Source organism: Homarus americanus, unplaced genomic scaffold, assembly GCF_018991925.1.
Source record: "Homarus americanus isolate GMGI-L3 unplaced genomic scaffold, GMGI_Hamer_2.0 scaffold57965, whole genome shotgun sequence".
NCBI classification, from domain to species: Eukaryota; Metazoa; Arthropoda; class Malacostraca; order Decapoda; family Nephropidae; genus Homarus; species Homarus americanus.
The window spans coordinates 4,366,474-4,381,170 of record NW_024725031.1 but is presented as its reverse complement, the minus strand read 5'-3'; the positions used below and the strand labels follow the sequence as shown (position 1 = coordinate 4,381,170).

Below are 14,697 nucleotides of genomic sequence, written 5' to 3'. Positions count from 1 at the left end.
ATATTTTACTTGGCTAACATCGTCTCCAACACCTCGCCTGATCGTGGTCGCAAAAAAAAAAAAAACGTAGATATTGATGAATTTTGTCACTTTTATTCCTATTTCCTTGAGACCGAGAACTGACACTTAATATACTCAGATAATTTAAAACAGATTTCATAAACTACTGTATTGATTATTGATGAGAGTACAGGATGTGTGTGTGTGTGTGTGTGTGTGTGTGTGTGTGTGTGTGTGTGTGTGTGTGAACCAACATGACAATGGGGAAGCGTCGCTGAATAAATCTTGTTTGTTTGTTAGAAAAAAATAGTGGAGGCGAAATTCATTAAGAATCTCCCACCTGTTGAGTTACGTTAAGTTACGTTTCGGGAGGTTAGGTTAGGTTAGGTTAGGTTAGGTTAGGTTAGGTTAGGTTTCTCTAAGATTCAATTATTTTAGTTTGGTTAAGTTATCCTTTAGGCCAGATTTATAGTTAGGTTAGATTATGTTAGGTTAGATTAGGTTAGATTAGGTTGAACAAGCTTGCCTTATCCTGGTTCTAATTACTTACATCCAGTTTTCTACACTAATCATCGTTTTCTGCCGCAACTTACACCTTCCAAAACAATGAACTATCCCATCCAATTTTAGCTGCGTCAGTCAGCTGTATGAGCACCAGTTCTCAGTGACAGACTGACTGAAAGACTGAGAGAATTTTTTTTGACCACTCCGTATACTGAGGCATCTTTTGATCACCTCCTGGTCACCCATGTGGGCTAGCTACGTCAGTCAGCTCTATATATGTTGACTAACTCACTACCATAATAATAATGAGACTTTTTGTGACACGCTGACGCAGCTTATGAAATATTCTTGGTCTTATTCGTTTATTTATATTTTCTATACACGAACTTAACCTCATACCGTTTTTTATATGTAGATTACGAAAACTAAGCTTAACTTAACCTAACCTAATCTAACCTAATCTAATCTAACCTAACGTAAATCCTAACTTAAGTATACCTAACCTAACTTTACTTTACCTAACCTAACCAAACTTAACCCTAACTTAAGTATACCTAACCTAACTTTACTTTACCTAACCTAACCAAACTTAAACCTAACTTAAGTATACCTAACCTAACTTTACTTTACCTAACCTAACCAAACTTAAACCTAACTTAAGTATACCTAACCTAACCAAACTTAAACCTAACTTAAGTATACCTAACCTAACTTTACTTTACCTAACCTAACCAAACTTAAACCTAACTTAAGTATACCTAACCTAACTTTACTTTACCTAACCTAACCAAACTTAAACCTAACTTAAGTATACCTAACCTAACCAAACTTAAACCTAACTTAAGTATACCTAACCTAACTTTACTTTACCTAACCTAACCAAACCAAACCAAACCAAACCAAACCTAGCGTAACATCACCAAATCTAGTTTAACCTAACCTAACCTAACCTAACCTAACCTAACCTTTTTTTAACTTATTTTTCTGTTTTTGGAGGAGGAGAAGGAGGAGGATTATAACTTAATTTCATTTCCTTTCACCAGTTACCTGCACGACGTTACGGAGAAGAACAAGTTAGTGAGGCTGCATGGTGACGGATCTATAACTTACGGGATGCGGTTCACCACAACACTCGCCTGTATGATGGACCTTCACTACTACCCTCTCGACAGCCAGAACTGCACCGTCGAAATTGAAAGCTGTAAGTTAATGAGCTGGCGGGGTGAGGAAAGGCCCGGGGGGGGAGATAAGGGAAATCTTTGCCACAGAGACGAAGGTGATAAGAGGGAACTGGGTGATATAGAAGGAAGTGGGAGGGTGGATGATAAGGAAGATTGTGGAAGAGGAGTGAGGGAGAGTGAAAGAGGGGAGAGAGAGAGAGATGGAAATAAAGGAGGAGGGAATGAGAGAAGTGTGTGAAAGAGGTATGATGGAGAGAAGGGAAAAAATTTTAAAAGAAAGAAAGAAAGATGATAATGTAATAGGTAACAGGAAGGGAGACACACACACACACACACACACACACACACACACACACACACACACACACACACACACACACACACACACACACGGACAGTAATATTCACATGACAGTGCCTGTAGTTTAAATGTAGGACCAATGATAGTGTGGTACCTGGGTAAGATCCCTCGACCATCTTTGAGCTCTGACCTCTGACCTCGTGACTCCGTGACCTCATGACCTCGTGACCTCCTGACCCAGTAACCATATAAGCCTCTGGTTATCTTTAGATTGGTAGTTATGCGTTTAGGTTCACACACACACACACACACAAAACACACACACACACACACACACACATACACACACACATACATACACACACACATACACACACATACAAACATCACTGACTGCCCTACTCACTTGACCTCGTCGGCTCGAGTAAAAATCACTTCTTTTTTTATGCCTCTTGTATTAAATTTGTCAACAACACTAATGGCTCTCTTGAGGGATGAGGGTCCAGGCGTCATTACTGCTTTTCAGGAGTAGACGGAAATTGATGATACTTTCTACGTCGTCTACTTTCTACTGCTTTCTGCCTTGTTTATGTATACTGAATCTCTTCCAGCGCGTATATGTGATGATAACAACAACAATAACAATAACAACAACAACAATAAACAACAACAAAAATAATAATAAACAAAAACAACAATAACAATAAACAACAACAAAAATAATAAGAAACAAAAACAACAACAACAACAACAACAACAACAACAACAACAATAATAACAACAACAACAATAAATCAGAGTTATAAAAGGTAATACTGTTCAGTGTTATGTTCACGTGTTCACACAATTTAAGTCGTTTGTGTTCTCGCTCTACTTCATACACTGACCATGTGTTCGTGGTCTTGAGAGTTTTCTATACTATACTCAAGGCAAAAAGTGTGATGAACAGTTAGTCATACATTTTGCCAACACGGACCGGTTAAAAAGTTACATCAGCCAGTCTGTCAGTTAGCTAAAAATAAGTTTTTACTATTGGGCATAACGATGCTAGCGGTTCACCATCATCACCATCATCACCATCTCAGTATCATCATCATCATCATCATCATCATCATCATCTCAGTATCATCATCATCATTATCATCATCATCTTCATCATCATCATCATCATCATCACCATCATCATCATCTTCATCATCATCATCATCATCATCATCATCATCTCAATACCATCATCACCATCATCACCATCATCATCATCTTCATCATCATCATCATCATCATCATCATCATCATCATCTCAATACCATCATCACCATCATCACCATCATCATCATCTTCATCATCAACATCATCATCAATCATCCCCAGCATCAACATCATCATCATCATCATCATCATCATCATCATCCCAGCATCATCATCATCATCATCATCATCATCTTCATCATCATCATCATCATCCCCAGCATCATCATCATCATCATCATCATCATCCCAGCATCATCATCATCATCATCATCATCATCATCATCATCATCTTCATCATCATCATCATCATCTCAGTATCATCATCATCATCATCATCATTACAAAAATACCGATCATCAAAACAGCCACCAGCGATATACAAGCATCCCACTAATACATCACACTGCACCATAAACAGAGGAGGCCCAAAAAACATCCTTGGTGTACCCCGAAAACGATCATTTAAGGTGATTCGACTCTTAGTCTCTATCGTCAATCTTATCAGCTCCTGTTTATGTCGTTATGAGATGGTTTAATCGCTGTTGATGTAGAGATATTGCAAGATTACGTGGTGAGAATTGCAGTGTGATCGCTCTCTCGCCTCTGGGTTGGGGAAGACCAGGGTCGATATTTGAGTCGAAGTTGACGAGGTGACAGCTGTGTGTACTCTAATTAACTGTTATTATCCCAATTATACCAACAACACACACACACACACACACACACACACACACACACACACACACACACACACACACACACACGCGCACACACACACACACACACACACACACACACACACACAATAATAATAATAATAATAATAACCAATTTCTTCGTTTCGTCACTTTTTTTTTCGTAGGATAAATAAAATCTTTTAATGAAATATGAAATGACTTTGAACCACTTTAAGCTAAGTAACAGTAAATATAATACACTGTTGTCTTTAATGAAAATAATAATATTCCCCAAAAAAATAAAATATAATTGTGTTTCTGATAAGAGTGAAATTTCCCCACTCAAAATTATTTACTGTGGAAATTAACATATTGATCAAGACAGTCCAGTTGGGAACGAAATATCCGCGCGGGAACTTTTTTTTTTCCTCTCGTTCTTACTAATATCTGCATAATTCCTCGATTTTCATTTACATAATGGACCCCCGTGACTGGAAATTATTGCAGGGATTTCAACTTTCAAAGGTACCCAGAGTTTGATTATTTTTATTATAAGGTTTATCAGTTTGTACATTATATTACAGAAAACGGGGTTAAAACAGAGACGGGGAAGGTGTGTGGGAATGTTTATAAACGAGAAAATGAAAGAAAATTATCACGAGAAATACGAAAAAAAAAATATCTTGATAAAACGTATTAATAAAGATTTTAATTTTTGTCTCCAGGGTAATTTAACAAAAAAAAAATCTAAAATACTCGACACCACAGCTTCTACTTCCGCTAAAACAATGGCGAAAAAAAAATCATAAATCGACCGTCACCAGAGAAATTGGACAAATATTCACACTTTTCGTAGCATACTGTAGACCTTGTAGCTAATGAAGGGGAAACGCCTCAGACTACAACAGCCCTTGGTAGACTCGATGGTAAACACTTATCGAAGGGGTTACTAAATCTCTCGTGATGTGAATCTTTCGAGCATTGTGCCAAAAAAAACGCGAAATAACATCTTACTCCTGTTAACGTTGATGATGATGACAGCAACAACAACAACAAATACAATAGTAATAAATAGATCACAGAGGACTTACAAAATAACTGCAAATACACACAAATCATAATAATTCTAACCATCGCGATTGTGTTTGTTTTTCTCGGTATCTTGTATAAAATTTGCCATTGTTGCCTGAATAGTATCGAGTCTCAGGCAGAAAAGACCCAGGAACACGTTTAGCGCCGCCTGAAAATCATCCGCTAGGGAATGACGGTGTCTCTTGGGTTTTATCTCACGAAAATGCCTTAAATTCAAGACACTGGGGTTATGGGGGATTATCTCATGGGTTTTAGGTCAAGGAAAAAACAAAATCCCGTTATTGGGCTTTTAACTCTCGCCTCACGAAATCCACCAAATTCTCAAGTCTGGATTTATTTCTTGGATTTCACCTCACGACTTTGGGCCGGAAACACCAGCTATCACTTTTCTCTTCCCGCCATTTTTCTCCTCCCGCCATTCTCCTCTTTCCTGGCCTCCTGAAGGGGTAGGTGAGGTGTGCTGATAACTACTTACCTCCAGCAGGATAAACTAGAACATCTTATAGCTGAAGGAAGTGATAAAATAGACGATTATAGCAGTCGGTGTGGGAAAGATTGTTATATGTGTTCCAGGGAGGTGTACAAGTGATGTAAGAACAATAACAACAACAACACCAACAACAACAACAACAATAACAACAACAACGACAACAACAACAACAACAACAACAACAACAACAACAACAACACCAACAACAACAACAACAACAACAATAACAACGACAACAACAATAACAACAACAACAACACACAACAATAATAACAACAACGACAACAACAATAATAACAACAACAACAACAATAACAACAACAACAACGACAACAACAATAACAAATAACAACGACAACAACAATAACAACAACCAACACCAACAATAACAACAACAACAACAACAACAACAACAACGACAACGACAACAACAACAACAACAACACCAACAACAACAACAACAACGACAACGACAACAACAATAACAACAACAACAACGACAACAACAATAACAACAACAACAACACCAACAATAACAACAACAACGACAACAACAATAACAACAACAACAACGATAACAACAATAACAACAACAACAACACCAACAACAACACCAACAACAAACAACAACAACGACAACAACAACACAACAACAACAACAACAACAACAACAACAACAACAACAACAACAACAACAACAACAATAACAACAACAACAACGACAACAACAATAACAATAACAACAACACCAACAATAACAACAACAACGACAAATAACAATAACAACAACAACAACGACAACAACAATAACAACAACAACACCAACAACAACAACACCAACAAACAACAACACCAACAACAATAAACAACAACAACAACAACACCAACAACAACAACAACAACAACAACAACAACAACAATAATAACAACAACAACGACAACAACAATAATAACAACAACAACACCAACAACAACAACAACAATAACAACAACAACGACAACAACAATAACAACAACAACGACAACAACAATAACAACAACAACGACAACAACAATAACAACAACAATAATAATGACAACAACAACAACAATAATAATAACACCAACAACAATAACAATAACAACAACAATAATAATACAGTCAAATAACAGATACTGTGAAACCTCTGTTTAACGAACTACGTCATTATGAGAAGAGAGAAAAATTCCGTTATATTGAGAGTCCGTTAGATAAGAAACCTCCATCTAATGAACTATATAAGAGATGAAAGTCCGTTATATCCAGGGGGTTCATTAGATGTGAAACCCTCCATCTAGCGGATTATATGGAGAGAGAGAGAGACAGAGACAGACAGACAGACAGACAGAGAGGAGACACGGGCAGACAGAGAGACAGAGACAGAGAGAGATAAACAGATAGACAGGAAAAAAAGACAAATAGACAGACAAATGATGAGAGAGAGCGAGAGAAGAGAGATAAAAAGAGAAGAGAGATAAAGAGAGACAAGAGAGAGAGAGATAGAAAAAACGCACTAGCCGAAACCTCAGTCAAAAATTATTTCAGAAAGCGGATTTTTTTCTCCTCTGCATTTCCATCGTAATAGCTTTAGGAAGACGAGAGTGGCATTTCACACAGCTATCCACATAACTGACCTCCACTGTGTACCTCCTACTGAGTGGAGGTTGTGGCTGTGGAGGTTAAAATTGAGTGTTGTAGGTGGAGGTACAGGTGGATGATGAGATTGATGATGGAGGTAAGAGTGGGGATTTGAGGGTTAGGTTAGGTTAGGTTTTAAATAATGGAGTATCTAGTGTTTCATTAAATGGCTTAAGGTATATTGTTCCACACTCTCAAACTATTCAATAATCCTAAACTAGAAATTCCCATCCTTAATCAGGTAGCTAATAGATTTCAAAACAAATATCTTACAACAATATTTACTATCATTATCATTATTTACTATTATATTATACTCAAGGCACCTCATTAATAATTCATAAAGGAAATTAGATATTTTTCGTTAATCGAGTGTTTTAAGATTACGCTACAGTGCTGAGATATTCCAACTCTCTCGCTCGTCAGATCGTTTCAAGAGCGGAATCCCAGACCGAGAGATGCTGTCTGAATGGTAGACGATGAAGTTCAAGGCCTGAGGGAGGGAGGGGGTGGTGGCGGTGGCATAAGGTTACTGTTTAATGAGACTCAGTGTTATTATTCTTTATTGATGTGCTGGTGTCAAATGTGGGGGAGCAACACACACACACACACACACACACACACACAAAGTATCCCTATGAGAGAGATTTTTGACGGAGAAAAACACCAAATTAGGTTGTTTTTTCCCAGAAGATGTTACCCACAGATATTGTTATCAGAGAGTTTTCACATAAAAAAAAACACCATTTATCTTATTTTCAACTTTCGAAGCCGTATTAGATTTTGTTTTTCACCCAGAGACAAATAATCCACAGAGACCCTTAGGTACAGAAGCTTCCCATTTATCAAGTTTTTACCCACAAACACACTGCAGGTTGTTGATGTAATTGAGAGGGCTATACCCCCCACGTCCCCCTTCCCCTATTAAAAATACTCCACTAAATCCTTGACATCCTCAACAGATGGGTACACGGTGACGGACGTAGTGATGTACTGGAAGGACGTCCCTGTAGTAGGCGTGGAGGAGGCTGAGTTACCCCAGTTCACCATTATGGGTTACGAGGCCAACGACCGCACCGAAGAGCTGGCCACGGGGGTCTACCGTCGCCTCTCCATCAGTTTCAACCTCCAGCGTAACATTGGCTACTTCGTGTTCCAGACGTACTTACCCAGCATCTTGATTGTGATGCTGTCTTGGGTGTCTTTCTGGATCAACCACGAAGCTACGTCCGCCCGTGTGGCTCTGGGTGGGTGTATAATATATATTTAATCTCTCTCTCTCTCTCTCTCTCTCTCTCTCTCTCTCTGGGCGCTGCATTAAGTTTTCTGTCTCTCTCCATCTCTCTTTTTTTTGGGGGGGTGGGAGGTCTCAATTATCTTCATTCTAATGCGATGTTCCCGAGACAAATTTATTTTCCAATTTATTTATCGCTGAATCCTTCAAAAAGTTGACTCTCTTATGATGACTGTAAGTCCCTGGTACCTCCTTGTGTGTTGTCCTGGATAGATGAAGGATAGAGCAATAAATAGATGAAAAGAAAGAAAGAAAGAAAGAAAGAAAGAAAGAAAGAAAGAAAGAAAGAAGTATTAAATCGAAAATATAAAAAAAAAATTAAAATGTGAAAACCATGACCAAAAAAAAGACTAATTTCTTTTTAATATCAAAATACCAGAGACATATGAATACTCCCTCGTAATCTTTCCTTTAGGCAGACATGTGAAAAAAAAAAAATATTCGACCATAAATGAGACCAGAGCAGAAGCAGGGTGGAATCCGAACATAGACCACGAAGACATTTTTACTTTTGTGGGTTTCATTTTTTTTTTTTTAATTTGGGAGATAATTTGTGTGGATTTTATTTATTTATTTTTAATTTTTATTTTATTTTTTTCCTTTTATTTGTGTTTATCTGTTTTGGTTTTTTGGGGATTAAAGACTACATTTATGTTCGCAGACATCACCACTACTCACCACTACCATCACCAACCCCACCACAATGACCATCACTCACCACCACTCACCCACATCACCACCACCACCACCACTCACCACCATATCCATGTTCGCAGGCATCACCACCGTGCTCACCATGACCACCATCAGTACTGGAGTGAGGTCGTCATTGCCAAGGATCTCTTACGTTAAGGCTATCGACATCTACCTCGTTATGTGCTTCGTGTTCGTGTTCGCTGCGCTGCTGGAGTACGCGGCCGTCAACTACACCTACTGGGGACAACGTGCTAAGAAGAAGGCCAAGAAGATGAAGGAAAGCAATGGTCAACAAAACAAGCAGTCGCCATCCATTAAGGCAGATGGCATCGCGGCGAACGAGGAAATTATCGAGTTACAGGATATCCGCATGTCACCTATCCCGTCAATTAGGTGAGAAAAGGTGTAGCTACTGGGACACAGGTAAAATAATTAACCCTTTGATGACGATGGTTTAACCCTTTCACGAAGATGTGTTTTAACCCCTTGAGGATTATGATTATTTTTTTTTTGTTTTTGTTTTTTTTACAGGTGAAGGAATCATAATAAAGGAGTGACTACAGTACAGAAACTATCACTAGAGGAATGAGTCAGTTTAATATCCATGTACTGAGAGTCAGATACTGTACACTGATTAACTACAGGTTTTAATGTTCTTACGATGTACGAAAGGCAACTCCCTGTACACACGACCAACAACTGAGACATCTTGACAATATTACATTATCATTCTGCTTTATCATTCTACGTTATCATTCTACGCTATCATTCTACGTTATCATTCTACGCTATCATTCTACGTTATCATTCTACGTTATCATTCTACGTTATCATTCTACGCTATCATTCTACGTTATCACTCTACGTTATCATTCTACGTTATCATTCTACGTTATCATTCTACTTTATTATTCTATGTTATCATTCTACGTTATCATTCTACGTTATCATTCTATGCTATCATTCTATTCTCAGATTTAGGATGATTCACGGTAAATCTGAGAAAGAGTTGAAGAATTAGTGGAAGTTAACTTTTTTTACTATTTGGATATTTATTTAAGTCATTCTTCACCCAGCCGAGTGTTGTGACGTGTAACAGCTATCAGCCGACCTTGGGAGTCTACTAACCTTTGTAAAATCTTAAATATTTCACTCCCTCCTGCACTAAAGGCCTTTTTACTCTACGCTAATGTACTCCCACCCATGCATAGTGAAGTTATAGTACTTATATGTCACTTCTTTAATTCTACTGCAAGAGGAAGAATATTTTTTTTTTCCTCCAGATTTCGTTATTTAATATTTAATAAGGTTAGCTGACGCATTTAATTTGTTTTGAAGTTGGTTTAATATTTTATAATCAGAGTTTTATGCTATTTAAATAAAAACTTTTTGCTCGATTTGCGTAATTTAGTTCACTTAACCTAACCTAACCAACAGCTAAGTGGAGAAAGTAGATTTTATGCAAAGTTTTTACACTGTTGGTCTAGATGTTTTTATACTTTAAGGTAAGAGAGGAAAGTACTGCTTACCTCTGAGTGTTACTGTAGTTTAGACATTATTAAAAGAGTTTTATGTTTGGTTTATGTATGTTTTGCTTTGTGTGTGTGTTTGGGGGGGGAGGTTAAGTTACCTGAGATGTTCTATTTTGGGAATCTAGATAGTAATTCGGTCCATTGTAGATGTTATTTTAAGGACGTGTATAAATAACCTAACCTAACCTAACCTAACATAACCTAACCTAACCTAACCTAACCTAACCTAACCTAACCTAACCTAACCTAACCTAACCTAACCTAACCTAACCTAACCTAACCTAACCTAACTTAACCTAACCTAACCTAACTTAACTTAATCCATCATAACATTACATCCTACTGATCAGAGTCTGAATTTTTAGTAAAGAGAGAGATCACAGTAGCCAGCCCCTCGTCTCTATGACTGGTAAGTGTGAACCTGATAACTCTCTGACCATAACTAGGAGTGCCAAAGAGTGTCAACTTACCCTAAGAGTGCCAATGTCTCCTCAGAGTACCAAACTTATCGTCATCGCTTTAGGAATTAACATCACGAAAGAACTACATAATTATCCATATATCAGAAAGCTATTGTGTTCGTTAATTACTCTTACATATTTAGTTATCTTTATTTACTTTATCGGGGTAGAAATGAGAATAAGCAACGACTGATAATGGGGAAGAGGAATACACAGTGACCAAACTTACAGTACCTTGGGATTAACGAGATACAGATGAAGAAAAAAAGTTTGTGTATATATTTCTAGAGTCACACAAATTCTCTCAAAGGAACAGGTTTGTGCTGTATGTGAAGGAGAGATTTCACTTGGATTTTATGCCTCAGTTGGTGAATTTATGAGTTGATTTATTGTCTTTTAAGTTATTTCCTCACAATATTTTAAGAGCAGCTGTTGGGAAGATGAGAATTGTAGTGCGTGAAAGATCTTCCGAGAAAAACGACTAAATTCTTCTTTTAGGGGTAAATTTATCTGACAGTGGAGAGGGTGTTTTGCCTATGTCTGTGGCTAAAAGTAAACAGTAAGCTGCTACATCGCGCCTGGTTATTCAGGATTTCATAGACACTGATGCATTTATAAACCATCTTTTGTTCTTCCTGTGAATGTGTTTTAGATATAAATACCAGGTGGTAGCTTCTTTGATGAAGGTCCTCCCAGTGTCAATAAATCCTTAACTTCAGTAGTGTTTTATGTTCATGTTATGCACCACCGAGAAACATGTTAGCTCACTATAATGTTCACTTGGTAAATAAAAAAAAATAGGTACTGACTTCCTTTCGTAGTACATATGTTTTTTTTTAATGATTTTCCTTATGTTATTTATGTAAACTTTTCTCAGGATTATGAAGAGATGTTAGTATAGTTTGGTTAATTAGTCTTAAACCTACACATTATTGCTTCATACGCAGGTAATTTTTCATTTCCTGGTTTTGGTACATCCTTAGTTCGGTCATAAACGACAACGGCGATGAACAAAAATCAGTTACATTTTTTTTTTGCAGGCAACGACACAACTCCAAGTTCTTCTCGAGTGAAGGATCCCTACAAGATCTCAAGTTCCCACCGTCTTTCCGCATCAACAGGAACTACTCCTTCCCCACCCGCTCCAGTATCCACGCTCCCCGGGCCCCCAACAGGAAGCGCGTCATCTCCACCCTCAAAAAGGGGGCCTCGGCCATCAAGGGCGCCATCCCCACCATCAAAGATGTTAACATTATCGACAAGTATTCCAGATTGATCTTTCCACTCTCCTTCGTCTTCTTCAACACAGTGTACTGGTGCTTCTATGTGCTCTAGAGTCCACGCGGGGTGTGGTGGCCAATGGGGAACGCTGATGCTTGGTGGTTGTGTATGCTTGGGTACGCCTCACCCTTTTTAACCTGTGTCACATTTTATGCCGGCGACTGGAGACTTGCCATCGTTACCCCTGCTGGTGAAGCTGCCACTCGGAGACCTCCCTTCCCCCACCCCCTTACTTTACTCCAGCGTAATACGGCGAGAACAGTTGGGAACCATCCCTCTCCAGTGTAAGTTTCATTGCCTTCTGGCCTGAACTCATTTTTGCCAGGAACAATTGTGATATGACTGATGGATGCCAAGAAAGGGGCATTTCAGAGATTCTCAGTGCTTGATACCTTCATAACGAGGATTCGCCAGGTGGTGTCAGTAGTAATCGTGTGGGGACTCGGAAAACGATGACTTCTCAGTTGTATGGTGTCACGTTCTTTGCGTCATGAAGACACATAAGAGCTCAAAAACTACTCTACTTCTGATCTTGCCGATAATAAAGACAGGTGAGCAAGGTGTACTTCCCTGCAAAAGGTATCTTCACGGAGGGATCCATTGTCTCGTTAGATTTGTCAAAAATCCTTCGTCCGTTGAACTTTATTGTCTCACACAAAATCGTAAAGATACTTTTTAGAGCGAGTGTTTATATTACCGCACATTTCTTGCACATAAAACACTCGTATGTTAAGTTATTATACCAAGTTATCTCTTTCAGGAACACCTTGTCATCAGGTCAAGATTAAGACGCCTCACTACCCACGACCACTGCTTGACACCGACCCTGTACCAGTGTAAGATTTTAACCCAATGTGACTACAATCATCAGCTGCCCAGAACTCGCTGTACATGACAAGCTTTGGATACCTTTTTTGTTGAATATTCTCGTGACAATAACTCATGACTCTCAGCTGTAGGGAAGTGAAAAATGAGGTAATAAGATTTTTTTTGCTTTTTATCGCGTGTGTTGTGGGGTATTTCAAGCAAAGTTTTTGTTTACATCAAAATCTCGTATGGCTGGACTGGGAGCGTCTCATTGGTTGATAGGTTTAATGACGTAACAATATAAGGACATTGGAGTTACCATGTTTTCATTGTTTGTAGCTCGTGCCTGTGACTCTGTCCCACTACAACATTAGACAACTTTGTACAGTCTCGTGGGACGCCAAGCTAATGGAAGTGACACTGTGAATTCAAGACCATCATCTGTCGTACATTTTTATAAGAAATTAGTGAAGACATCGACAATATCACTTAGACTTTATCAGTAGTGGGCATAAAATACGCTTGAAATGAATTGTTTGATATACAAATTAAATTAAATGAGTTAGGTGACGTTTTCTTCTCTGTTGACATGAAGCTCAGACGTCACCATTTCCTCCCACTTATTGGTAAACTAAACCGATATTTATAGCATTGTGAGTATTTGTATAATATTGTCAATATTTTATAGCCTGATATACATATATATATACTGTATATATATATATATATATATATATATATATATATATATATATATATATATATATATATATATATATATATATATATATACATAGTTGTTCTTCGTTTTGGTACTTTCTGAAGCCCCTGGGAGCGGTATGGTGAGGGCGCTCCTCGACCACAGGCAGACTTTTACTCTCCACAACTCTGGGATACTTACACCCAGTAAAAGTCCTCTTGGTTTAGGCTAGTCATACCTCGATTCAACTTCCCACAAGAGCTACCATGTTGGAAGTGTACCACGAACGGGACTGCCAACCCAATGATATGGTTAAGACCAAAAACTTCCAGACTTGACGTATCTAGCCAAACTTACTCTAACCAACCTCCCAAAGGCAGCTCTCGTTAGGTTTGGTTTGGTGTTATCGTGTCGTCTGCTTTCAAAACAAAAAATAATAATTACATAAATGGCTTAGGCCTTAAGGGTCCTGTTGGTGGTAATTTCTCAACAATATCCACATTGCCAACTCCACATCCCGTGTTCTTCTGCCAAGGACTTCCAGAGAGTCTTATATATCGGGCAGACGTTTAACCCAAGATAGTATTATTAGCTACATTTAGGTCATATAAATTACTGCCGTAGGATTTCCTCCCGACAAGCGTAGTAAACCTTAGCAATGGAATATAAATGCTGTTTCATATGATACTCATTCAGCCATACACATTTAAGCTGCTTAATTAGGCTTCCCCCGTAGACACTGTGTTATTTATATATTAATGAATATAATATAT

The 14,697-nt window shown here is 38.1% G+C and overlaps 1 protein-coding gene across 3 annotated transcripts in view; it reads left to right on the top strand.

The window, feature by feature from the left end:
- Positions 1-14,428, top strand: part of LOC121864672 (gamma-aminobutyric acid receptor subunit beta-like) — an 81,697-nt gene extending 67,269 nt beyond the window's left edge. For all 3 annotated transcript variants that reach the window (XM_042363823.1, XM_042363822.1, XM_042363824.1), the window contains 5 exons: positions 1,548-1,705; positions 8,116-8,400; positions 9,224-9,536; positions 12,177-12,968; positions 13,178-14,428. In XM_042363823.1, the coding sequence (XP_042219757.1) occupies positions 1,548-1,705; positions 8,116-8,400; positions 9,224-9,536; positions 12,177-12,471 (1,051 nt within the window). In that variant the 3' untranslated portion in view covers positions 12,472-12,968; positions 13,178-14,428. The remainder of the gene's footprint in view (positions 1-1,547; positions 1,706-8,115; positions 8,401-9,223; positions 9,537-12,176; positions 12,969-13,177) is intronic.
- The last annotated feature ends 269 nt before the right edge of the window (positions 14,429-14,697 follow it).